This window comes from Sorex fumeus, unplaced genomic scaffold (genome assembly GCF_029834395.1).
Source record: "Sorex fumeus unplaced genomic scaffold, SorFum_2.1 ptg000086l, whole genome shotgun sequence".
Classification (NCBI taxonomy): Eukaryota; Metazoa; Chordata; class Mammalia; order Eulipotyphla; family Soricidae; genus Sorex; species Sorex fumeus.
Window position 1 is genome coordinate 7775596 of NW_026606143.1, and position 27788 is coordinate 7803383.

The 27788-nt window shown below is 43.9% G+C and overlaps 2 protein-coding genes across 3 annotated transcripts in view; one reads left to right on the plus strand and one right to left on the minus strand.

The window, feature by feature from the left end:
• CASK (calcium/calmodulin dependent serine protein kinase) overlaps positions 1 to 27788 on the plus strand; it is a 998363-nt gene that overhangs the window by 703065 nt on the left and 267510 nt on the right. The window lies entirely within an intron of this gene.
• Positions 15133 to 27474, minus strand: DDX3X (DEAD-box helicase 3 X-linked). 2 transcript variants are annotated; one of them, XM_056131354.1, is made up of 17 exons: positions 27328 to 27474; positions 24974 to 25031; positions 23394 to 23441; positions 22781 to 22913; positions 21764 to 21922; positions 21581 to 21680; positions 21183 to 21318; positions 20485 to 20570; positions 20182 to 20280; positions 19908 to 20068; positions 19368 to 19512; positions 19143 to 19287; positions 18863 to 19044; positions 18647 to 18764; positions 18258 to 18411; positions 17863 to 17999; positions 15133 to 17718 (listed from the first exon to the last, which is right to left on the minus strand). In XM_056131354.1, the coding sequence occupies exons 1-17, from the start codon at positions 27370 to 27372 to the stop codon at positions 17639 to 17641; spliced, it is 1986 nt and encodes a 661-aa protein (XP_055987329.1). In that variant the 5' UTR covers positions 27373 to 27474; the 3' UTR covers positions 15133 to 17638. The 2 variants fall into 2 exon arrangements, with proteins under 2 accessions (XP_055987329.1, XP_055987328.1); XM_056131353.1 differs by having other exon boundaries at positions 17863 to 18002.

Consider the following 27788-nt stretch of genomic DNA (forward strand, 5'->3'; position numbering starts at 1 on the left):
CACGGCTTTGCCGCCCGGCCAGATACTCTCGGTAGCTTGCCGGGCTATCCGAGAGGGGCGGAGGAATCGAACTCAGGTCGGCCATGTTGGCTGCTTGCAAAGCAAACGCCCTACCGCTGTGCTATCGCTCCAGCCTGCTATATATATATATATATATATATATATATATATATATATATATATATATATTATTAAAGATATATAATATATATTATAAAAGGCGCCAGAGTGAGTAGTACAGCAAGCTGGGCACTTGCCTTGAACATGGTTGATCCAGGTTAGTTCCCCAGCATCCCATATGGTCCCCGAAGCATCATCAGGAGTAATTCCTGAGTTCAGAGCCAAGAGTAACCCCTGAATATCACCGGATGTGACAAAAAAAAAAAAACAAAAAAGAAGTGCAAAAGACACAAACATTTATTTTACCAGTGAGAATATAAGGGTGGCAGGGCTGGAGCAATAGCACAGCAGGTAGGGCATTTTCCTTGCCCACAGCCGACCTGGGTTCAATTCCCAGCATCCCATATGGTCCCCCGAGCACCACCAAGACTAATTCCTGAGTGCAGAGCCAGGAGTAACCCCTGTGTATCACTGGGTGTGACCCAAAAAACAAAACAAAACAAAACAGAGAATATAAGGGTGGCAAATAAGTAACTGAAGGTATGTTCAACATCACTAGCTATCAGAAAAATGTAAATGAAAACAATATGCTATCACTTCATGCCAATTAGAACAATCGCCAAAATAAAGTATGATGGCAACTCTAAATGCAACTGAGGATGCAGAGAAACTGACCCTCACATGAATGACTGGTGGGGATGTAGAATGACATTGCCATTCTGGAAAATGGTTTGTCAGGTTTGTAAACTAAACATAGTAGCCATCTAGCCCAGCAATTATACTCCACTGATTGCATGTATGCCATAAAAATGGAAAATTATGTCCACACACAAATTTATCTACAATATTCATAAACAACTCTAATTTGTAACAGTCTAAAAGTGGAAACAAGCAAACCAAAGGAGAAACAAAGGAAGGGGCATCCATAGTCCTCAGCAATAAAAAGAAACAAACTTTGAAACAACTTGGATGACTTTCAAGCACTTGCCTAGTCTCAGGGATCCAGGAGGTAGCGCCACATGCTGAGCATATGCATTGCATGCAGGATACCTGGTATGATCCCCAGCACCACATGGTTCTCCTGAGCACCACAGGGAGTGACCCCAGAGCACAGAGCTGAGGTTGGCAGCCATGGCCCTGAACAAGCAAACAATCCAGGCCCAAAAAGTCACATGTTGCCCAATTGCATTTACATAAAAATTTGAAATGATATTTTAGATATGGAAAACAGATGAGTGGAGGCCAAGGGTGAGCGATATGGTAGGGAAGCAGGAAAGAGAACAAGATGTCACCATGTCTACAGAAGTGGTGATGAGTCAGTTCCATGCAGGCAATTAAAGAAATCAACACAGGTAAAAAATGGAAAAAAAAACATACATACACACACAACATATAAAAGTGGTTGAGTGTGAATAAGGTCTGTGAATTGCATCAATGCCAATTTTATGACTTTGACATGGCAATGTAGTTCCTTTCAACAGAAACAAGGTGAAGGGTGCACACAGAGAACCTCTCTTTACTATCTCTGCAACTTCCTGTGAATCTATAATTATTTTTTTAAAAAAAACCTAAAATATTATCTTAACTAGAAAATATATTCTAATTGTTGAAAATGTGTTTGGTAATAAAAGTAGGAAGCAGCAAAGACTCTTTTTTTTCTTTTTTATTTAAACCAGAAGCAAGAGCTGTCACTATTTTAGATTCCCTTCTAGTCTACATATTTGTTGAACTAGTTGAGTTCATTCTGCACATTCAAATTGTAACCTACTTTCCTCCACTCATTAGAGCAATTATTTTCTCTGTATCACTAAGGTAAAGGTAAAGGCCCTCCCGTTGATCGTCGATTTGCTCGAGCGGGCCCAGTAACGTCTCCATTGGAGACTTTGTTGTTACTGTGTCTGGCATATCGAATACTCTCGGTAGCTTGCCGGGCTCTCCGAGAGGGGCGGAGGAATCGAACTAGTAATTGTAAATGACAGCTTCAATATTCTGAGTGCAAAAAATATGAAACAATTTTAGATGTTAATTTAGCTCCCTTTCCAGTTAGAAGGAGCAGGGGGAACAAACACTTAAGGCAGTGCTGGAGTATTGCCTTTGGCTCCGGGATAAGGTACGGGAAACAAGTCAAAGGCTGCTAAGGAAAACTAATACCAGGTCAGAGGTATTAGTTAACAAAACACTTAACAAAAATGCCATTAAGGGGCCAGAGCTATAGTGCAGCGGGTTGGGCATATGCCTTGCATATGACCAATCAGGCAATCCAGGTTCAATCCCCGGCATTTCATATAGTTCCCCCAGCACCACCAGGAGTAATTCCTGGGCACAGAGCCAGGAGTAACCCCTGAACATGGCTGGGTGTGGCCCCAAAACAAACAAACAAAATAATGTCATTAATATGGTGAATTTGGAATCTGGAAATTATTCCAATCTTAAGACAAATAAAGGGAGAGGAAATTGCTCCCTACTAGAGCTTTCCACTGGCAATAGCTGAGATATTTAAGAAGAAAAGTCAAAGGAAAGCACGGCTTCCTAAACAAGCCTCAGAGATGGGTTCTCTGAGCAGTTGTCCTAGAATCATGTCACAGGCATTCTGTGGGCAACACACAGTTGGTGAGGCAATGCCCAAAATTCAGAGTAATATTCAGTAAGCAATATTCAGTAGTCATAAATGCTCAATTTCCAGTGGGCATTCACTACCCAATGACTAATATTCAGCAGACCACATGAACACCTTTGCCTTGCAAATGTCTACTAGAGAACATGCCAGATCCTATCAGGTTAGGGGTGGAGAGTCAGTAACTTTTCTGTGAGCCAGTGAACAACTAGTGTCAGGTAAATGGCAGGATGGAATGCACCTACATTTGAATCACAGTATTTGGGGGAGAGTGATGAAATGGGGAAGAACCACAATTTACAGCCACAAATTGAAGAGACCTTTTAATTCTACCTAATTCTTGAGGTGGGGGGGGGAACACATTGGCTGTACTCAGGACTTACACCTGGCTTGGTCCTCAGGGATCACTCCTAGTGATCCTCAAGAGAACATCCAGCCCCATGCAAGGCTTTATCCCTCTGGCCTCTCTACTTAACTCTTAATTCTAAAAAACGTCACATTCAGGACCAGAGAGATAAGCAGGCTAAGTGTTTGCTTTGCATGCAGGAGGCCCCAGGCTTTGATCCCCAGCATCACATGATCCCCAAGCAACACCAGGAGTGAGTCCTCCAAGCACAGGGCAGGGAGAAACCTCCAAACAGAGCTGGGCGTGACTCCCCACCTCCCAAAGCATTACCTTCGAAATAATAAGAAAGAGTACCCCAAATTACAAATAATGACGATGCTAAATATAATATCAGAACAGAAACTGGACATTTGCAGCAAAGCCTGTATATCTTATTGGGGTTCTGTTTTGTTTTACTTTTTGGTTCTTGTTTAGGTTTTTTTTTCTTCTGCCACACTTGGCTGTGCTCAGGCCTAACTCCTGGCTCTTTGCTTAGGGATCACTCCTGGAGAAGCTTGAGGGTGTTAGTGTGAAGTGGATTTTCCTGAGCTTGTGGGTTCTTGAGAATTGTATGAAATATTTGCATGCAAAACTCGGAAGATTTAAAGTTAGTTTATTGTACAGAAAAGATGGGTCCAGGTCCCTCGCCAAATATCCAGATTTCTCTTTCACCCATGAGAGATGTCATAAGTCTGTCCCTGACACTGTTTGGTCCCTTGTCCTGTCCCACTCAGTTTGCTCGCCTTCCGGGAATGATGGCCAGGTCCTGTCCCTATGCAACTCTCTCATGGACGCTTTCCTCAGTCTTCAGTCATGGCCATATGCATGTGGGTGAGACTTCTGTGCTCAGAACCTTGTCACTACTTGAGCATCCAAGACCTGCCTGTATTGGAGCTAATCCTGGGTATCAGAGCCCTGTCTATACCTGAGTTTTCCTGAACGTCTGAGCCCTGCCTGGACTCTGCTTCTGTCTAGACCCATGAGGCTTGCCAGTACTGGGTCATGTGTCCAGGACACACAGCCCTACCTGAGAGAGGAGAGAGACCAGAGAGTGCTAGAGAAAGAGAGAGAATGAATGAGGGAAGAAGTGAGGGAGGGACAGAGAAGAAAAGAAGGAGAGGAAGAGAGAGAGGAGAGAGAGAGAAGGAGAAATAGAAAGAGAGAGAGATGGTGCTGGGGGTTTCCTTTTATCTTCTGCTAAATCCTACCCCTAGTCATCTGATTCTACATTCTGATCCCATTCTACACCTGTTCCATCGGTGGAGATTTAAAATGAACTGGCGCTCCACACCTCAGTTCCTGCTGTATTATTCCCCACTCAAGGACTGATTACTCTAAATTCTTTTAGTGATTGGGGTGAAGGTCCATCTTCTGAAACTACTTCCTGCTGGCATGTGGGCACTGGTCTCCCTTTGGTCCCCTAGGGTACCACTCCTGTTCCCGAACTGAAGTGGAGGTGGAGGAGCAAGTTATGCTGATGGCTGGTCGAATGCTCATTGGAGTTCCAGAACTCTAGAGAGGCAGACATGGTAGATAAGCAACAACTGAAAAAAAAAAAAAAACAACAACATTTAACTAAGTCCATGGAACATTGGAGAAAGTGTTCCTATATGAAGAAATAGAAAGTATGAAGAAATCCCTTACACCCATAGAAATGTATAGAGGAACCAAGTGAAGAACATGCTTAACTAGTAGCCTTGAAGAGGTATTTCAGATCTTCTAGATGTTGAGCTTCAGACTTCTTGTCCCTGTGGTTTGTGCTGGAATCTAGAGCAACTATTTCTGTCACCTAGGACTTAGTGGACAGTCCTGTAACCAGTAACTATGATCTTGGACAGGGTCTCTGCAGAAGTTTCCTCTATTTGAACATTCACTTTTCTGTGCCCTTCTTGGTGGCAATAATGACATCTCCCTTTTGAGTTGCTTTTGAAGTCCTCAAATGGAAAACCAGCTCGGGCTCTATTTCTTCCTGTGTCCTCTTGCTTCTTGCTGTGATAGACCATCAAAGCCACTTTCAATAGTTCTCCAAGGCTAACCTCCAGACCCAAGCCTAATCTTTGGAACTTTCTCTGTATGTCTGGGGCAGGCTACATAATCCATTTTTCCTTAAGGATTAATTCACCTTGCATAGTATCAGGATTTAAGGTAGTGTGTCCTCCCTGAGTCTTTCTAAAAAGATTGTGTTTCACCTGGTTCCTGCTTAATACTGATTAACCTAACAGAATTAAGTGATTTCTCTCTACATTTTGTTAGGCCCTCCACTGTGCAGTTCATAAAGTGTCTTAGGAGCCAAGAACCACTTGGTGAATTATAATCCCATCCTGGGTCCACATGAGGGACTGCCAGAGCCCCTGTTGAATAATTTTCACTTGTCAAATGTAAATGTAAGGACACTACTCTTTTCATTTGTTGTTAAGGTTTTTGGGGAGGCTGGAGCAATAGCATAGCAGTAGGGTGTTTGCCTTGCGCGCAGCCAGTCCAGCCGAGCCGGGTTCGATTCCTCCGCCCCTCTTGGAGAGCCTGGCAAGTTACCGAGAGTATCTCTCCCAAACACAATAACAACAAGTCTCAAAAAAAATGGAGACGTTACTGGGCCCGCTCGAGCAAATCGATGAACAACAGGAGGACAGTGTTTGTTTTTGTTTGTTAAGGTTTTATTTAAGATCTTTCCATACCATTTCATACATTTGCAGGAAGCCATGGATGGAACTTTGTAATGTACTTATCAGAGTCATCTGAGAATCTCCCCAAATCTGATTTCATTTGCCCTATATCTTTGAAGGAGAAGGGGACATAAATTCTGGATATTCCTCTGTGGTTCTCAGAGTACCTCCTAAAGCGGGTACAGAGTCATAGGCCCTAAATCTTCTGACCTACTGCTGGTTATTTGCAGGTATACATACTGCAGAGGCAAAGATGGGGCTGTGGGCACCTCAGGAAGAGAGTTTTTAAGGGTTACCCACGGTTCAGGTCTCAGGGCCCTAGCAAGCAACTGTGGATTCACTTTACAATTGCAGCTTCAGGTTTTTATATTAAAGCATAAAACAGGTAAACATAAGGCATCTCTACAGTTTACCCATATTTCTTCAAAACTGATGCAGAACCCAGAGTACCATGATTCAGGCTTCCTTGTGTTGGCCATACCTCTTGACCTCTCAAAACTGTTGTGGCCAGACCTAGATACAAAAGTGAATGAGGGGGCTGAAGCGATAGCACAGTGAGTACGGCATTTGTCTTGCATACGGCCGACCTGGGTTCAGTTCCCAGCATCCCATATGGTCTGAGCACTGCCAAGAGCAATACCTGAGTGCATGAGCCAGGAGTAATCCCTGTGCATCGCCGGGTGTGACCCAAAAAGAAAAAAAAAGTGAATGAGTCCTTCCTTACTGAGAAACTTCGAGTTAAACTTTTCCCAGTTTTTCACTAGACATCTATACTGTTTGGTGGTTCCCCACCTGAAAGCACACAAATAGGAGAAACATTTTGGTGGCCAGTGTGGCACCAGCTAGTGTTTTACATGAGAGGGAGAATCTGAGGATGCAGCATTCCTTAGTTCCTTGAGTCAGTCTAAAAGATATCCTCTTGCACCACCTTAAGTCCCTTTGTTCATTTTTTCCAGTGCTCTCTGGTTTCCTCTGGGCTAGGCCTGGGACTCACAGCCTCCATTAGAAGTTCTTTCCTTATAACCTTACACACACACATGCAGAAGTGTCCTGATGACAATGCCTTCCGTCCCTCACCAGACTCAGCATCTGTAATGGCTGAGTGGGCGAGCACCCAGAAATGAGACATCTTTGTGCCCCCTGGGTCAACAATAAGCAATTTCCAAGTGGGAGAATTGCCACGTACACACTGGACTTGAAGCTGTTTTTCCGGAGGCGACATCTCATGAACTTGAAGTTCACTTCCCCCAAAACAGAACTGTACCAGCCTTTGAATAACCTTCCTTGGACCTGCTATATAACCATAGGTTCTGAGAAAATGCCTGGGAATCTGTTGTTACCCAAATCAAGTTCCTGGAAGATAACCTTGGGAAGATAACCAAGACTAGAAACTGGGGTAGACTGTCCCCAACTTTGACCTGACTTATGGCTCTCAGGGTAACCAAGTCTCTTTACACAAAGTTCTCCTTGGCTTGCCAGTGCAAACTCACCAATCAACACAACTCTTTAATGCTGAAGTTCCTCACTTATGCCCTGACTCAAGACCTGATGCCCACTGAACACAGAGCTCAGTTCGGTATATGCCATACACGGAATAGCTCCTCATCCCCTGGATTTAACCACTTGTCTATGAGCCTCTAGATGCTCTTCATGAAGGATACAGTCAAAGATCAAAAATTCCTTTACCTTCACTCTCTGGTAAACCTCCAAATAACCATGAAAACCTGATGTTCTGCTTGTAAGCTTCACCTGAGTCAACTCCCTTTCCACCTGGGAGTTCTGAAACAGAAGCCTGCAATGCCCCATCTTTCCTGACAGCTGCAGTCCTGAGCAGACCTGAGGTTTGCCCTCCTGGGATGAAGCTAAACTGGCGGGCATTGCAGCTGACAGAGCTGCCCTGTGCCCAAAGTACTCAAAGCCTGAGTTTCCCTGTCTCTGCGAACCTGAGCCCATTTAGGGAAAGGCACATAGGGTGCAGCCATGAACAAAACAGACCTGAACTTGGAAGCTCACACATTACCAAGACTGCACCATGATCTAAAACCTGTCTTCCAAATGGTACTTCCACTTGGGGGAACACCTTCTTCTAATAACTTGTCATCCTATCCGTGAGAACAGACCCATGAATCTGAGAAGAAAGTCCTTGCTATGCTTCTCCTGACATGGCTTGGACTTGATACTGGCAATCACCACATGGGAGGGTTCAAGAGCTATACCTTTGAGAGACTCACAAAAAAAAATCTCAGAAGAGATGTCTCAGACCCCAAAGTCACCACTGTCACTGTCACTGTCCTCCTGTTGTTCACCAATTTGCTCGAGCGGGCCCAGTAATGTCTCCATTGTGACAATTGTTACTGTGTTTGGCATATTGAATACGTCACGGGTAGCTTGCCAGGCTTTGCCGTGTGAGTGAGATACTCTCGGTAGCTTGCCAGGCTCCCGAGAGGGACGGAGGAATTGAACTCGGGTCGGCCATGTTGACCGCTTGCAAGGCAAACACCCTACCCACTGTGCTATCGCTCCAGCCGCCAAAGTCACCATCCACTTAAAAATTTAACTCCAGCTGTATCACCTTATCTAAAATTTTAGAATTCCTGGAGCATGTGGCCACACATTAGTGGTCGCACATCTCATACTCTATACCACTGATGTACCAGGAGTAGCACATATTGGATAGGATGTAAGGAAGATGGCAACCAATCTCAATCAAAAAATATTTGCACACAAGTCTCAACCTGTTAGTATGCTAGTAATCTCTTATGCAGGGGCTTAATAGCTCCAGGGTGAGATACAACACACTTTCTTCTAAGGAAACCTTTTTGACCATTTTTAGAGAATTATTTATAACAAGCAATACAAAATAAATTACATAGGGCCCGCTATTAGGGCAGGCTTGGGTGGTGGTTGGAAAATTCAAAATAATGCTGGTGGGTGAGGTGTTAAGATGGTGGGATTGATATTGGAATATTGAATGTAGTAAATTATTATGTTCGACCTTATAAAAAATGAAATGAAATTTTAAAAAAAAGAGCTATACCTTTGTGTCTGGGGTGCATCTCAGGGGTGGGGCCATTAGAACTTCCCTGCTTAGAAACCTGAAAGCTGCCTGTACCTCCATTCCTAGAAGCCATTTATCTAGTGTGGTTCAAAGCTATCCTGAGTCTGGAAGCCGCCACGAACCCATGGCTAAAATCAAAAACTTTTTATTTAACTTTACCGGACATAGTACAAAAAGCTCTCTGTGATGTGGTGGGCCTCCAGCCACTGCCTTGAAGATCCACGTGGCCTGAAGATCCACGTTCTTGTAGATGCTCTCTCAGTGTGAGACTGAATTCAGCAAAGTCATGTGACCTGTATGGCAAACATGGAACTTGCCTCCTATACCTTGAGTCTCCCTTAGAAACCATTCTGCTAAAATCTGCAAATTGCTTGTATCAGCGCCCTCGGAGACCATATCCACGGTGGGTCAGGAATCACCTTGCGAGCATCTGAATTCCCCCCTAGAGCACGCCTAAACACTGCTAGCCAGGAACTAAAGAAGCACTTTATCTTTAAAGTTAACTGTCTCATCAGAACAGAACCATACATCAATTCCTTTTGTTCAAGCATAGATCCACTGTTTCTTGCTTTTTTCATGAACAAAGAAACAGACTTTAGCACATCTTCTGAAAAGGCGAAACCTGAATTAATCAATCTACGAGAAACCTGAATTAATCAATCTTTCTCTTTGTGCAAAGACCCAACAAAACATTTCCTTTGTACACATGTAACCATCATCCTTCAATTTCTTTCCAAGGACATAATCTGAAGTTTGTATTTTTTTTTGTACCAGAACACATGCTACTTTCGTTGCTTTTTAGTAAACACAGAGGTAAATTCCAAAATACTCTTCACAATTGAAGTAACAACTTCAACCAATTTTTCTCTTAGACCTCAGACCCAAATGCCTGCATCCTTTGCCCTGAAGGCAGGCAAAATCTACCACTCCTTTTGAAAGAAATGAAAGTAGTGAAACTTCTTGTCCAGGACAAAATGCACTGAAACATCTCTAAAACCTCCTTCCCCAGACTTAAAACCGGTTCACAGATGTACTGCCCCAGGCTAATGACTTGACGGTTACAAGTCTGTAGTCCTAGAACAAAACCCTTTGTTACATTTTTGAGTCAGATGTATTTCTTTCCAAGAATTGAACAAAATTGCAAAACTGAGAAGCAAAGTTACTACAAAAGTCCGAAGAGAGAATCTTTTCCATGATCTTGCTGAATTGATCTTTGGCCACTTAAGAGGTTTTTCCAATGGGGGAATCATAAATTGGAGCTGAGCTAAGAAATTCCCTTGCTGGAGGAGACTGAACAGGCGCAGAATACTGAGTACCATATGCTCCTTCAATTCTCCATCTATCTAAGGATCGGTATTTTGCTGTATCTACCGGTTTCGAGTTCAAGTTTTGCATATGAGCAAAATATACTTCTATCGCTTTCAGCCTGCTTGGGTTTTCCATATCGCTTTCGTAAGCTCGGGCTTGCAATGTGTTTTTAATATTTCTTCCTCTTCTATCTCCCAGCTCTTTAGAGGTCTTGACATTAGTTGCTGTACCTCTCTGGTTCCTGACTTCTCACTGATTTGAGCCATAAGTAGAGAAAAGCTGTGGTGAGGGAGAGACCGGCCTAAATCTCTGGTTCCATCATTTCCAAGCTTGCAAGCATGCATGCATTGTTTATCGATTTGCTCTGGCGGGCACCAGTAACCTCTCCATTTTGAGACTTGTTGTTACTGTTTTTGGCATATCGAATACGCCATGGGTAGCTTGCCAGGCTCTGCCGTGCAGTCGGGATACTCTCAGTAGCTTGCCAGGCTCTCCGAGAGGAACGGAGGAATCGAACCCGGGTTGGCCGAGTGCAAGGCAAACGCCCTACCCGCTGTGCTATCGCTCCAGCCCACCATGCTTGGTGAGCTGAAATTAATTAGCTACAAATTCCAAGTTTTCTTTCTCTTTTTCTAGCTCGAGAGGATAAGAGAAACAGTGCCTTTAAGCCATTGCTTGTTTGTTGGGCTGCTTCTCTGGTTCCTGCTCCTGTGACTGGTTTCCGTACGATGCCATCAGGGTTGCAAAATATATTAGGGAGAAAGTGGACTTTCCTGCGCTGGTGGGTTCTTGAAAATTGTATGAAAGATTTGCACACAAAACTCGGAAGGTTGAAAGCTATTTTATTGAACAGAAAAGATAGATGGGTCTGGTTCCCTCCCCAGATATCCAGGCCTCTCTTTCACCCATGAACGACATCACCAGTCCTGTCCCTAACGCTGCCAGGTCCCCTGTCCTGTCCCATGCAGTCTTCTCACCTCCCAGGAACGATGGCCAGGCCCTGTCCCTGCACCGCTCTCTCTATCCTGTGTACACCTTCCTGTCTCCAGCCATGGCCACGTGCATGTGGGTGAGATCCCTGTGCTCTGTACCTGCCGCTGGGCCTGCCAACTGTACCCCAGCAGTTCCTGCTGTCCTGTTCCGGCTTTCCTAGTCACCAGCCATGGTCATATGCATGTGGGTGAGACTCCTGAGCTCAGAAGCTTGTCACTACCTGGCCATCCAAACCCTACCTGTAATTCGAGCTATTCTGGGCATTCGAGCCCTGACAGTAACCTGAGCTTTCCTGGATGTCTGAGTCCTGCCTGGATTCTGCCCCTGTCTTGGCCTATGAGGCCTGCCAGTACTGGGTCATATTTCTGGGGCACACAGCCCTACCTGAGAGACAAGAGTCCAGAGAGAGAGAGAGAGAGAGAGAGAGAGAGAGAGTAGTGGAGAGAGGGAGGGAGGGAGGGAGAGAGAGGGAGGGAAAGAGAGGGAGAAGGAGAGAGGGAAGAGAGAGGGAGAGAAGGAGGAAGAGAGAGAGAAGAGAGAGAGAGAGGGCTGGGGACTTCCTTTTATTTGCTGCCAAATCCTACCCCCAGCCATCCCATTCTACATTCTGATCCCATTCTACACCTACATGGGCAGAGATTTAAAGTGACTGACGCTCCGCACCTCAGTTCCTACTATACCCAAAGAAGCATATTTGATGCCAGAGAGCATACTCAGGTTGGCAAGGCACACAGGTTGTACTCCTCTCAAGCCCCAAAGAATGGAGTTTCTTTTCTTGTTCAGGCCACACCTGCAAAGTGCTCCATAGGAAGCATACGTGGTGCTGGGGAATCAAACTAGGGTCATGGCCACTGCAGTCGCATGCAGAAATTTTTTATTTGAATACTGACAGGCCCACCTAATGATCTTGTGAATGGGAAAATTATGTTTGAGTCTCTAGAGGCTAGAGAGCATTTGTCCTCGATTCCTTTTATGTTCAAAGAGTATTATATTCTCTGCACATATATTTTGTTTATTCATCCACCAGTCGATTGGCATTTAGGTTGCGTCCACTTTTTGGTTATAATGTTATACACATTCGCATAAAAACCCAAGTTGTAGCTGCCTGAGCCCATGTGCTGCTTGCGCCCATATGGCCGAGCACATGTGACGCCTGCATCTCTCCTCTTGATATGTGTGCTTTTCATTTCTGATGCTGGGATGTGTGTAGGGGTTCTTCACCCTTGGAGAAGCCCAGGTTCTCTCTTGAGCACGTTACTCTCCACTCTCTCCCATTTTCTCTTTCTCCTTCCCTTCAAAACCTCCAAATAAAATGTTTTACTTAAAAAAAAAATACAAGCTGTAGGGACCTGGAAGATGACTCAAGGAGCTGTAGTGAATTATGCTTTGCATGTGGGAGCCCTTGGTAAAGTTCCCCAAAGCACTGTTTCCCCGCACCCCCACACACACTTCTCCAACACAGCTGGATGACGCACCCAGTCACCCTCTCCTAAAAAGTAGCCCAAGTTGTGGACTTGTTTTCATTTTACTTTTTTCCTAAGTAGAATTCTCCTGGGAGTAAAACTGCTGAGTCATAGGTAATTGGCAGTGGTTTAACTTGGTTTTGAGACATCTCAAATGTGTTTTCAGATTTTTTTTAACTCTCCCATAGGATCATCTCCAGGTCTTTCACAATGTAATTCAACAAACAATGTGTCCAAAACTTTCTTTTAGGAGTATTCTAAAGAGAACCTAGTCATGTGGAGTCATGATCAGTTAGAATCTAACTTTTCTAACAGATGGGGGCCAATGATGAAAAGGAGGAAAGAAACCATTACAGGAAGGAAAGTTACATCAGAAGGACTAAGCCCCCGAGGAGGTGCAGTGCAGGCTTTGCATGCAGCAGGCCTTGGTTTGATCCCTGGCATATGGCCTCTTGAGCGGGGTGGCAGGAGTGACTTCTGAGACCTTTAAAGTAGACTCTGAAAACTGCTGCCAGGTGTGCTCCTCTCCACCCCGCCCCCCCCCCCCAAAAAAAAAACATACTGGGGGGAAATGTTGAGTTGACCATGAGAACAAGGTAAGAAGCAGAGCAAGCTTAAATGTTCAACAGAACAGCAAGAAGCTCATGAAAGGGGCTGGAGCAATAGCACAGTGGGTAGGGATTTGCCTTGCATGCGGCTGACCCCGGTTTGATCCCCAGCATCCCATATGGTCCCCTGAGCACCGCCAGGGGTAATTCCTGAGTGCAGAGCCAGGAGTAACCCCTGTGCATTGCCAGGTGTGACTCAAAAAGGGAAAAAAAAAGAAGCTCATGAAAGCAGATAGCCTTAAAATCAAAGTATGTGAACAACAGTGGATAAAACCTCTTCATGTGAGGGTGAGACAGATCAAGGGCAACACCCAGAGTCCTTGCTATGGGGTTCCTGAGAATGTGACCATTTAGCCTTGTCACTTAAAGAGCATAGGAAAACAGCCTCCCAGGACAAAATCTTCTCCATAATTGAAGCATAGATATGACAGTCAAACACACTGAAACATACACACACACACACACTGGTGTTCAAACTCAGAGACCAAGAACCCATTAGTGTGTCATTTAAAATACTCAAGTAGAATAATTTTAAACTACAGAAACATGGTGGGAAAAAAAAACCTGGGCTAACATCCTAGCCCTGGCAGACTAGAAATAACCTGAAACATTTGGTATTGAAATGATGTAAGAATCTACCATTAAATGTTGTAAATCACAATGCCTCAATAATTTTTAATCCTGAAACTTGGCTTGCTCTTCAAGCCCCTGTTCTTCCTTGAACACGTATTTCATGTACTTGTGCTTCTTTTGCTTGCCTATTTCTCCCTAGAGAAGGCTATTCTCTCTGGAGCACTTTTGTTTTTTTGAGGGGGGTGTGGGGGAGGCACACCCAGGGACGCTCAGGTATCATTCCTAGCAATGCTCAGGGGAGCATATGGGATGGCAAGAATGGAACTCAACCCCAAGTTGATTGCGCGCAAGGTAAGTACCTTAGCCACTGTACCATCACTCCAGCCCCCTCAAAGACATACTTGTCTCCCTTTGCATCGAGGTTTCAATAGAACAATCTTGCTTCACCAAAAATAAGCAATCCTGGAACTCTCCCCGTAAAATTTAACACAAAACCACCAGTCCTCTCATTTGACACAATACATCCTCCAGCTCTTCTTAGAAGCCAATTTCACTTTGAATCACCCTCAGCCACTGACAATTTTTTTTTAAATTAGTCACCCAGACACCTTTCCCATTTATTTTGACTCAATTCAAATCTTCTTTCCTATCTCCGTAATTATGAAACCATTTTGACCCAAAAAACCCAGAGCAATCTTTGTATGATTCACACCTCACTTCTACTTTGGTTCTTGAGTCATGGCTATCACGTCAGGTGTTAATTGGTACTGTCTGCACCAGGGTACAGAATGTTGGGTTTATCAAAGGGAACTCAAAATACGAATGTCAGGGACTCAAGGTGAAGAGCTGGTGGTGCCCAGACATTTCACTTGAACACACACAAAAATGACCCTACAGTACTTACATACCATACAGTAGTGGGGATCAAATTAAGGGCCTCTTTGTATAAAGACATGGGCCTACTGCTGAGCCACATCCTCAGCCCTTAAAGCATTTGATTTTTACCTGATTTGTTCTTCTACCTTCAAATATCCCTCACAAAGTCAAAAGCTTAGAACAAGGACCCCAATCCGTATTAAGCCGAGTTCAAACCAACCTGTAATACCTGCTGTGCATCAAGGACCTTGATTTCCATCCACTATAAAAAATCCTTCCCCCCCGCCCCCACTCCAAACCAACACCATCTTATCTTCTAACACACTCAGGTTATCTAAGGGATTCAGCTTCTGTAAAGCATCTCAAAATTAACATTGGACCGCAAAAAAAATTACATCTTACAATTCTTCAGGCAGAGCACAACTTTATTTTCACCTCTAATTATAAACCACAATTGAAAACAAGAGACTGTGCAGTTCAACTTTTTATTTTAATAAAATCAGAATATGCACAGCACATGCAGTGCTAGCATCTAAACTAATACAATAAGCAATTACTAAAGCTACAGTGACTTGAAGTTCAATCTTTACATTCAGCAAGTTTAAATCCACTCATAAGTAATTTTGAAACCTTATTAACTGAAATTATTTTATTTGCTTGCGATAAAACTTGCTCAAATGCTATCGCTGAATGTACAAGTCACTGGTTATGCCAATACAACAAAGATAACCACATGTTTGAGGATTGCAATGTGCCAGACATTCACTGGAAAAAAAAATACACACAACTAAACAAAACTCACGCAACAAACATCTGAGAATCTGGACACTTCGTATCAGTGTTTTGAAGTGTTTTCATTAATATCTTAAGACAAGTGTATCAAAACCTTGGCATGATATAATTTCAAGTCGCCAATTTTGTTTTTACTAACATCAGAAAGTTATGGCTACACTGCCAATGCCGGGTCTGCTTAATTTGACTTAAGAGTTTAATATGACTTAACATTAAAAGCTCACACTACCCCGAAATATATAATTTCACGCATACGGTGACATTCAACATTCAAGTGCCAGTGTTTTTGTACTGTCTTTTGGTCAAGTTTCTTTAACTTTCAAAGAATCACTTTTAGGCTTACAAAAATAAATATTTGTCAAAATGTTCAATAAATATTACATAAAACTAGCAGCAAAAAGTATCTAGAAATCTGTCGTGTGCAAAGAGTTTTCTTCCCAACTATCATTCCCATGGTCCCAAATAAATTTTAGAATCTAGTCCTCCCATCCCCTTCCTAGACAAGCTGCGTTCAACAATCTCCAAGAGACAAAATAAGATTGGAAGTTTAAGGACACGCACACAAGACATATATATAAAATTCTCTGAATGTGCAATAAAAGAAGTATTTTGTAAAAAGTTATGGGCAAAATGTACAAGGGCCTAAACCTAGACTAATTGAAATAGCACCATAACAAATGACCTCAATACTGTCAAGTGCACCTACTTAATAAAAGTTTTAGAACAAGGCACAATACACTTGAAAATCTATTGCACTTTAGGAAATTTTTGCCAGTCTTCCTGTGCCACTGTAAAAAGATTGAGCGTTTTGATCACCGCATTCTGGCCACAAAATTAGCCCAGAATTCAAAGTGGCAGAGGCATTTTAGTGGTGGACAATGCTCATCTTTGGCCAGATTTAGCATAAACAGACTATAAATACAATGGAAACCTATGCAACTAAAACTGACTAAAACTGCACTGTATAGCAGAATTGACACCTTGTGCAGTTATGTACATATTTCCAACCTGTGTGATCTCAAAGATTTCAGTTTGTTACTCTTCTGGAGCCATTTTTACAAAGTCTATATAGTAAGCCAGTTTAACATCTCAACGCAGCTTGAACAGAGTAATGTGAATCGGCATTTAAAATAAAGCCTGCTGCATTAATTCTTCCTGTTCATACCTTCTTGACCAAAAAACATCAACACTAGCATGCGTTATTAGACCAAAAATCATCCAGGGCCCTAACGAGGGCTGGTCATTGCTGTGGTCAGCCATTCTACCATTTCAATTTCACTTATGGCAGGCATTTTAAAAAGTCTAAGTAGATGAATTCTCCTAAAAACCTATTTCAAGTTATCAGACCTTTAAACTTTCCCTGTAATAATATGCCCACATTTGGCTAGCTCATGATTAATGATCTGCCTAAACATTGAAAGAGGAATTGCTGTATTTACTTGCATTAACTTTGAAAACAGTGCTTTGAATGTATGCATGTACTCATACATCACCTCATCATGACTGGAATGGCTTGTTTATAAAGACTATCAGGTTCTAAATACCTATCCAGGATAGAGTGAGCAAATCAGAATTTTAACGTAATACAGTTTGCCACATTAGAAACTAATTCCATTAATATGCTTCAAGACATTTGTTGTTTGTTTTCCCCCGATCTGCAAGTATCAAAAAGCCCTAATGCAGGTTATCGCATAAGTGTTTTCCTTATAATATTTATGGATGAATCGATGATTCCTGTTAAGTTGTATCACACCTGTGTGCCAAGGTTTGATTTTAGCCCAAGTTCAGTAAATTTATTTTGTCAAAACAATTGATATCTTGAGCATTACTGAGCCAACAGGACATCAAAATAAAAAGTTGTCTAAAGTTAAAGGCACAGTACATTAACAAACAAATGATCCTCAGTCACAAAATTATAAATGCAGTTTGGGATGGGGCTTGGCGGGAGGGGAGTTAATCCAAACTACAGCAATGAAGTCTTCAAACCACCTTCTGAACAGGGCTGCTGATTGTTCCTTTCATCTCTTCATGTGACCTTGAGCTCCCTTAAAAAAAAAATTTCAGTGGAGAATCACAGCTGGTAATGTACTGCGAGTTCTTGAAGCTACACAAGGTATAGTCTGGCTAAGTTACATGTGGTTTCCATATTAGCTTGTTTGGCAGGGTGACCTACTGCGAAGTAGGTTCAGTTACCCCACCAGTCAACCCCCTGGGAGTTGTAGTTTCCTCCGTATCCATCACTGTTGTAAAAGCCTCCATAGCCACCTAATGAGATTTAAAAAAAGAGAAATTAAGTCTGTCATTATGGGAGACAAGCATTTGTTCCCTTAAGCACCGTGATGCCAAGGTACAGGACGCCCAGGCCAAACCCTCCCCCAGTCTCATGTATGAAAAGCAAATCCACATCACCTCCACCAAATCCTCTGCTGCCCCCATGGCCGCCGCCCCCACTGCGGCTGCTGCTGGTGCGGCTGCTGCTGAAGCTGGAGCTGCTGGCACCGCTGCTCTGTCTGTAGTCCCGGGCACCAAAGCCTCCGCTGAATCTACTACTAAATGGACGAAAGGAGACAAAATCTCACTCCACAGCCCCAATTTCTGTTAAAACTTCCCAAGGCCACCCCAGCCCTTTCCTCCACAGCAATCTGAAAGGCCCCAGCAGTCAAGGTTGGTCATCAATTCGGTGCTGCCCTTTCCAAAGGGTGGAGGCAGCCTGAGGCAAGTAGACATGTTCCAAACTTCTCGGTTTAACTATGGGCACAACGCGCACCACCCCACCCCCAACTTGAGGTCATCTGTTGCCTCACCTCTTGGATCGGCCGCGACTGCTCCCCTTGTAGTGGTGTTCGTAAGCCATGTTTTCTAACCAGGACGGCACTTCTTGTTTTGCCTCAACAAGAAGATCCAACAAATCCTTGGTAATATTCGCATTCCTTTCATTAAAGAATGAGGTGGCAAGGCCTAGAACAGTTCCAAAAGTATGTATTAGGTCTCTCATCAAGTGGCACAGCTATTTACATTTCCACATATGTACCCAAAAGTTTACAAGTTCCCATTTAACCAACTCAAAAATCTTTTGTCACCTCTACTAGGGGAGAGAGCACTTTCACTGTGTTACTTGGACAATATATTTCAATTTCCTTTGCTATATGCAGCATGATGAAAAAAATAAACCACCAAAACATTAACCACTTACCAAGGTTCCCCACACGTCCTGTACGGCCTATGCGATGTACATACTCTTCAATATCACTTGGTAAGTCAAAATTGATGACATGCTTCACATTTGATATGTCCAGTCCTCTTGCCGCTACCTGGGAGATAACTTCTGTTACACACAGCTCACTTTTAAAGGAAAGTGAATCACTGACCATGCTGAATTTGAAAAACCATAAGATCATAATATACATACTGCTGTAGCCACCAAAATTGGACTTTTTCCTGAACGGAACTGGTGCAGGGCCTCTTCTCTATCTCTCTGCGATCGGTCTCCATGGATACTGGTACAAGCATAACCTTCATGGTACAGGAAATCCTCCAGAGAATCTGCGCCTTTCTTGGTCTCCACAAACACTAAAGTCAGTGAATCCTTGCCTGAATTTTAAAGAAAATTAGATTTTAGTCACCACCAGCAGCTTGGGAGGAAATGCAACAAATGCCCATTACACTAAGGCACCAGAGCAGTATCTTACCTGTTGCATTTAGAAGGTCAAGAAGAAATGACCGCTTGTCCAAGTCTTCCACCCAAACCACTTTCTGTGTAATGTTTTCAGAGGTAGAGCCAACTCTTCCAACAGCCAAAAAGATATACTCATCCAAGAAATCACGAGCAAGTATCTGAAAGATTAAGTTGATTATCTTTCCAGGCAAACAAATTCCTGAGTAAATGAAATTATTTAACATCCAGCATCAATTACCTGAATTTCCTTAGGGAATGTAGCACTGAACATCATAGTGTGGCGAACTCCCTTTGGTGGCATTGTATCTTGTTCAACTATTCTGCGGATCTGAGGTTCAAACCCCATATCCAACATCCGATCGGCTTCATCCAACACCAAGTATCTGTTACGAAAAACAATTCCATTTAGAATGCGGGCTGTTCTTTAGTACAGTAGTTAGCTCTAAGTATAAGGCATGTGGACTTCAAAGATCAAGATTCTGCCACAAAGGGCCAGGAATGTGGCTCAGCACTAAGAAATGTCACATAATAATCATCGGTATTTATTTTTTGCTAAGTTAAAATACGAAAATACATCACTCACTGATGTTAAAATCAGAGACATTCTAACGAAGACCGCAATAAAAATGGTCAGTCATTTGGCTGAGGAACAGGCACAGAACTCAGGTTTCCGCATGTAAAATCTGCTCAAACCCTCAGAGCCATCTCCCCTATCCTAATTGCCAGTATTTTTTTAAAAAATTAATGTTGCATTCCACACATTAACAAATTAACATACTTGCAGAAGTCTAAGCCAATCTTTCCTCTTTCCATCATATCCACCAGACGTCCTGGAGTGGCTACTAGTAAGTGGCACCCACGTTCTAAGTCTCGAATCTGCTGACCAATATCGGCACCACCATAAACCACACAAGGACGAACTCTTGATCGGTATGAAAACTGTAAGTAAAGAAATTTTATCACCTTCAAGGCCGAGAAAAATTTATGTGGCCACTAAACATTTCTGTCATGATCAGCAAGGAAAGCAGCAATCACACTTAATGCATACTTACTTTTCTAGCTTCCTCATAGATCTGTACTGCCAATTCTCTAGTTGGTGCCAATACCAAGGAAATGGGGTATTGTTTGCGACGTCCATACCTTCCATTTTCCTAAGCAATAATTTATATGTTAAACTCTCATCTGCTTTACATGTTCATAGAATTCCCTTATCAGTTTTACATGTTCATTACAGCAACTTCCCCTTTTAATTTGCAGATTACACCTGAAAATGTGCTTTTCATTAGACTGGACTAAGCCTTTATGGTTCCTATAAAGTCCTAGAATAATTTCCCATGTTATAAAGAAATATTTACCTTCATGGCCCTCAGAGCCTCGCCCGGACCATCCGCATAAATCTGGCTCAAGATGGGCAAGAGAAATGCCGCAGTTTTCCCAGATCCTATCAAGAAAATATATTACTCAACAACAACAAAACCCCACTATTTGTTACTTTGAATAACTACCGGTAAAGACAGTTTTGTTAACCATCCTACTAGTTAATTTAGTGTTACTTTATGCTCAAATAAAATTTCTCCATGTCTAGCAAAATGCAGAGAATTTGGCCTCAAAGAGTTATGTCGGTTAAGTACTATGTTTTCTAAAGCCCTAGGGACATTTTGCCATCCTTTTTTCAAACTGGTCACAGACTCAAGATAATAAAGCTTGGATCCAATTTAGAGATGGAAACCCCAAGCTTCCTTCTCTCTCTCTTTCCCTCCCCAATAAACTCCCTACAAAGATCACATTACTTGAGCCACAGAAGTATATTTCCCACCTCAAGTCTTCTCCTTGTTAGTCCAGATACATTTCACACTAACTTTTCCACCAACAGAAGTAGCAGTATCAGAGTACTGATTTCAAGGGACAGATGCCACCCAGCAATTAGTTCAAGCAAAATAGGCTAAAAAACATGGCTCAAGTTTCCATGTGAAATTTCCAAGAACTTGATGTATTTTCTTTGGTGCTAATTTTGAGAGCAGCCTGTTAAGACTATCTCACCCAGTGAGCTTACCTGTTTGGGCACATGCCATCAAGTCTCTCTTCTCTTTGATAATAGGTATAGCATGCTTTTGCACTGGAGTTGGACGAGTGTAGCGAGTAAGCTCAATGTTCCCCATAATAATTTCGCCCATCTCAACATCGCTGAACTGGTAAGAAATTCAACAGGATCAGATAGCTTGAACACTATGTGGAACCGCTTTTGTCTTACACTGATATAACAATGGAAAATAGTTAATAACCTACATACACTTTTAGTGCATTTGCCTAATGTACGTGACATTTTGAGGGGGGCAAACATCGTCATCATCAACAATCTTCCTTCAACAATCTCCTTCCTACATACACTTTATTTGAGCAGATTCCTATTTTGAGGTCAAATGATGAGTAGCAGTAACATTGAATACTTACACTTTCAATGTGTGGAGGGCAGTTATTTCCTGTTGCCTCAACTGGAATGTCATCATATTTCTCAAAGTTAATCCCAGTGTTGCCCCCAGAAAAGAGTTCCCTGGAATCAAAAGGTTGTTAGTATTAGTTAAGCTGAGGATTCATAAAGCTTAGTTATAATTGCTATATATTCCAAAAACTTACTGTTCCAAGCGTTCACTTGGAGGGAGTGGCTTTGACCAGTCATCTTCATCCGATTTGTCACACCAGCGACTATTCCCACCACGTTCAAATTTGCCAAAGCCACTTCTGTCACCGCGGCCACCAATGCTATCATAATCACTCCGTCCACGATCATCAAACCTGAAAAGCACAAGCAATTCATGCAACCAGATTCCTGATCCACAATCAGACTCCTACCGCCACTCTAGAACTGCAAACAGAATTCTGCCCGCTAATGTGAAAGGGTATCAAATCTTCCATGCCTTCTCTCAATAAATAAGGTCCTCTAGCCAGATCATAGTTATGTAAGTGATCAAATGAGTATCACTTCTGTATAACTTATAGACCCCACACAGATCTCACATGACGAAATTCAAAATTAAAGTCTCCCATCTTTGAAATCAGCACATTACTTCCATTTAAAAGTTCTCATCCAGATATATTTAGCAGGAGGAAAAAAGAACAGCATACCAAACATCCATTGTCCCAGTTATACTAGGATGTCATTTAAGGACAACTTACCAGTGTGACAGACTTTGGATAAAAGGTAGAAAACAATCCTTACCTGGATTAAGATGTTTTAGTTTTAGGCCTGTTTGCGAAAAATCAGGACACACAGGACTAACCACAGCTATGAGGTGCATGAGAGGTGCCACACTTGCATAATCAGAAATATAAGGTGTTTAAAAAGTTGTTATATAATATACCCACATAAAAACGTCAACCAACTCAGGGCATTCACTAGACAAACTCACTTTAAGAAATATATAAAAATTAATTTTATTATGCTAATGGGCATGTTATTTTACTCTTAACTCCTATGTACCAAGTTCAACAGGTAAGAAAATACTAAATGACTAAACAGACATCATGTGTAACATCCAGGTAGGTGCTTCGCCACCGAATAAGCTAATGGTCAGCACAAGAACTAGAACTTACCAATTAAAGGGCTAATTCCTAAGTTTCTATCTACATGTAAAACAAGCAGAAACCGCTTACCTTCCCCGTGATCCACTCCCTCGATCACTGAAGAAGCTAGACTTTCCCCTGGAATCACCACGGGATCCAAAACTGCTGTATGCATCCTTATCTTTACTGGAACTCCACCCTGAGCTGTCTTTATCGTAGAACCCTTCAATAAAAAGCAAAAGTCCATCAATAAATTGACAATACTTGAAACAAGACTCCTTGAGTCAGAACCCCTCCACTATTCTTGGTGGGCTGGAGGGTTTGCTAGGAGAATTAAAGATGGAGAAATAAAACGGTGCGGATTTGCTAAATTCTGACTCATCTAGTGTCGTAATCGTAATCCTTTCCATTTAGCACCAGCACCATTTTGACACCTCTGCAAGACAAGAAACTGGGTTATCATCACGTAATTTAGTTTAAACAGTACGGCATCTACTTACCTGTTTCAAATTGAAGTCAGGATTTAATTACAAACACTAGTCATATGCCGAGAAAACCATTAAGAACCATTCTACCGTGAAATATAGATGAGTTTTCCCAAAAGGAGTGAATTCGAATGTTGTACTAGGAAACAGAGCAATCACCCATTCTCTAAGGTTGGTTCTGCCTTCAAACAGTAAGGATTGGATCTGTATAAATTTACCTTTAGTAGCCTCTCGGTTCCGTAAGTGAGGAGGAATATAGCGTCCTTCTGAAAAAAAAAAAAATGCCACAAATGTTCAAGTTAGGGCTTTTTACCAAACTTTCTACTCAACAATAAAATAATCCTGGAAAAAGCTTTAACTCTCACAGGCTTTCCATTTTGACTACTTGAAATCTGAAAAGTGAAATTTTAAATGGGTTACTGCTTTAAATGGAGAATTCTGAAGGGGAAGGGCGACTTGGCAAACAATTTGATTGGAATCTGTTAAAACCCACAAATGCATTCAACTTACAACACATCTATTGGATGTTGTGCTTTTGTCTGTTTAATCACTATATCTGTATGAGAGCTTTATTAAAATGAACATAAAAACTGCCTATTATACAATAATAAATCACACAATTTGCCACCAAGGCCTTTTTGTTTCTATTCTTCCAATTTCCAAAATATAGTGGCAATGCTGCAAAAGGGGAAAATGTTCAAGAAACTACAAGTTTGGACTGGCCAGTTTCTTGGGTTTTCTTATTTTTTAAGTTGAGCTATCCCCCTAGTCGGGAGGCCTGTTTTTTTGCTTTTTTGGGGGGGGGTGGTATTTTGGGGGGCTGGATCACAACTGGTGCTCTTCAGGGGCTATTCCTGGCAGTGGCTGGGGACCACATGTGGTTCCAGGGATGGGGCGGGACGGGAGGTCACAAGACTTGCTGAATTAAGTCAACAGCTAAATGTATGTAGACAAATGCAATCTCAACAATATGTAAGCAAAATTAAAATATCCAAGAAAAATCAAATCTCTTTTGTATTACAAAAGTCTGCAATTTGATGTCCTTCTCAACTTCTGGATTAATAGCAAAGGATCACTATTCAAATGATCAATTTTGACATATCCTTAGCATAACAAATTAAGGTGAAATTCAAAACAATGCCTGTGCCTGTAAGAGAGCTGACAATCATCAATCACCAAGATTCCCTAACACCTCAATACTGGTCTCATCTAGCTAGGTCTATAAGTCCCTCTTAAGCAGTAAAATGAAATGTTACTCTTACTTATTTTTCAAAGACAACACTGTGTAAGGGTGGGCCTGGGTTCAATCCCACCACTACATGGTAGATGTCTCCCCCTGCTATGGAGACAGAAGTAGACCCCCCCCCCAACACTGTCCCCTAATAACCCCCCTCCAAAAACTTTTTCAAAAAATACAGCATTTAAAATCTTACCCACATCTTCCCAAGAGTCCGATAAAGCTCCTTTTTCTGTAGCAAATAAGTAGGCATGTTCCCTTAAACTAAACTTTATATATAGGAGATTTCCTCTAAGGAGAAGAGCATCCCTTCTTGGAGTTAACTATAAGGGCTGCTTTACGGTCTAATGATGTCTTGCTTTTACCCAAGAAAACTAGCCTAGCCCCCTTTTGTTACCAAAAGACCACAAGGCTTTTTAGCCACTGGATTGGTCACTAAGTAGTGACAGTAATCCTTTGTCTATATGCTTCCCCACCCCCAGCAAAATTTGAAGGGGTTAAATTTGAACAAGTCAAACAAAAGAACTAATATTCAGCAGAAGCATTACATGGTTTACTTACTGCTAGCTGTACTTCCTCCACTCTGATTATCTGAAGAGTTCAGGTCTAGGCCAGCGAACTAGAAGAAAGGGAAATAGTTAGCTGCCTGTGGAAATAATACTGCCCCGAGAACTAGTCCTACCAGCTAGCCTTTACTAGCACTATTGCCCGGCCCTTACTGGAGGGCTGTGAAACTATCTAGTTAAAATGGGATCCAGAATGTGCAGTGAAAAACTTCAAGGTTCTAAGCAGATGCAACACTGGCGTGATGTTACTGCATAAAGCAGCACACCAAGATGCGGAGACCACCCAGAGGAACGCCGTCCAAATTTGTTATTCACACTACATGCAAGAAGAAACCTATTTTGTAAAACTGCAAAAGACACACAGTCCTGCTGTCAACTCTTTACAAAGTGCAAGAGCCTAAGAGGTCCTCTGTTTAAAGTTCAAAATGCTGGTGAAATCGCCAAGCACCATCTATGGTGTTACTAAAAATTAGAGCCAGATGTTGCAAACCCCAACTGCGCCCCAAAAAAGAAACAAATGCACACTGCACTTTTTAGGCACCTTCCTCATTTGTAACATCTATTAGCAAAAACGCTGAGCGCTTTCACTCCGAGTGACCCTCAACAGAATTGATACTATATTGAACGTCCTTTGGGGGCAAGTTTCGGTGTAAGTTGATTATTGGAAAACATGAAACAATGAAACAGTACTTGGTGGTGTTAGGATTTCTCGTTAAAAACTGCTAATGACTGGGGGTATTCCTCCCTGCTGTCCTCAATTCTATCAATTACGGAGGTGAGGTTTTTGGTTCGCACTTGCAACCTTTTTGTTCTCTGGGAGGTGGGGGGGGGGAAGAGTTCAAACTCGACAGAGCGTTGCCAATGGCTGCGGGGGGGGGGGGGGGAGCATCTTCAAACTCCACAGAGCCTGGCTCTGGGAATTAGATTGTGTCCATCAGTGCTCCAATTCACTGCACATTCGATTACTAATGTGTGCGTGTCGCAAAGCCTCGGTTCAGGGTTGTCCTGGAGCTCCGGGTAGGCAGCTTGGGTTCCCAGACAGCCCACGGAAGTGCCGGTCTGTAGCCGGGTGCCACGGCTGCAGAGATGCCCACTTCCTGCCACACTGGCTCCCTCCCCATCACGTATCCTCCCTCTCTCCCCTTCCCTCCAAACCCGCAGACTAGGAAATTCTGGCTTCAAAGTCGGCCCCGGGGCCTCTGACCCATTTCAAAATCGAACTCCGAAAGGAGCAACAAGTCAACAAAACTATTTCCCCCCCCCCCCTTGCTCACTCGGGACCTGCTACCACTCACATCTTAGGAGCCCCGCTCAGACCCTCCAGGGCTCTCTGTGTGCCTCCGAGCGCGGCCCGGGGCCAAAGGGCCACAGAGTGATTCTGTAATTAAAGGGGCGCTCCAAGTCCATAAGCCAAGGCTAGTTAACAGCCGCGTTCCACCGCGCTCTCTCTAGGGCCGGGCGCCGCGGCACCCGCCGCGGCCGGTGACTCCCTCCCCTCACCCCCCCCCACACTTCTCCCGAATCTTCTGCGTCACAAAACTTTCCACTCCGGAAACGCGGCCTCGCCCGCCGCGGCCCCGGGCTTTTGAGAGCCCCGCGGAGCGCGGGATGGAGCGAGCCGGCCGAGGCCGGGAAGCCCGGGAGCCAGCGGCTGCCCGGCGCAATCTCCGCTCGGGATCCATCCCCGCCACCCTCTCGCCCGCTAGCGGGCCCCGCAGCGCCACCCAACCACCTTGCACCACACAAAGGAGGCGGTCGCCATTACCCCGAGCCCGGGAGCCCCCCCCCCGCGCCGCCCCCTCCCACATTCCAGGACCGCCAGCCCCTTCCCGTTCCCGCGCGCTCTCGTTCCTGCGCGCGCGCGCGCACTCACACGCTGGCGCCACCAGCACTGAGGAGCTGGATCCGGGCCGCGCGCTCAAGCAGGAAAACGGCCCTGAGGCACCTCCAGCCGCGCGCAGCGCCCCCCTCCGGCCCGCGCACCCCTCACCCCAAGGCGTGGGTCACTCCTATGTCGAGGTGCGCGCGTACGTGACTCCGCGGGTGCGCGCACACACCCCATGCCCCCCCCCCCCCAGCCCGCCTGCGCACGCACGCACAAAAGCCGCCATTGTGCTCGGCCCGGGGACAATACCGCGAGCCAAGCCCGCGCCCCGGCCCGAGCGACTGCCCCCCACCCCAGTACTGCAGCCGCCTCCCCGGTCGGCCGCAGCCCCAGGGCATAAGCACTCTCCAGCTTGAGGAGCCCCGCTAATGGGGAATGAAAGATGCCCCTCAGCGCTGCGCCATCAGCTGGGTTAGGCTGAGGGACGCATTCAGCAACTACCCAATTCCGCTCTTGAAGCTCACCTGCTGGTCCAGCCCGAGCGCATTTTCCACCGCCACATGACTCATCCCTGAAGAGTACCGAGAACTCGGAGTCTTCCGCTGAGTGAGTGCTTGATTCTCCACGAAGGACCTCTCACGGGAGATCTGCAGCTCTGGAGCAGACGGCGCCGCCACTGGGTTAATATACCCACTCGGAGGCCTAGACGTCATCACGTAAGACGTAGTCCCGCCCTCTAGCGCCTCCCCCCTTGCCGATGTAAGTTCTGCCCAGCTACTGTGAGCTCCTCTCGCTCAAATCTCGCGGGATTTCCTCGTCATTCACGTCCGTTTCTCAGCGTCCTTACCTCAGATCTGTGAGCGCCAAAGGCTGTCCTAATTCGCTAAAAGCTCCGCTTCTCCAGATTCTCCACTATACCCGCACCCGTTTCGCGATCTCGCGAGAACTCGTCTGCCCGCTGTCCGCTGGCTGGGAAAACCTTCAA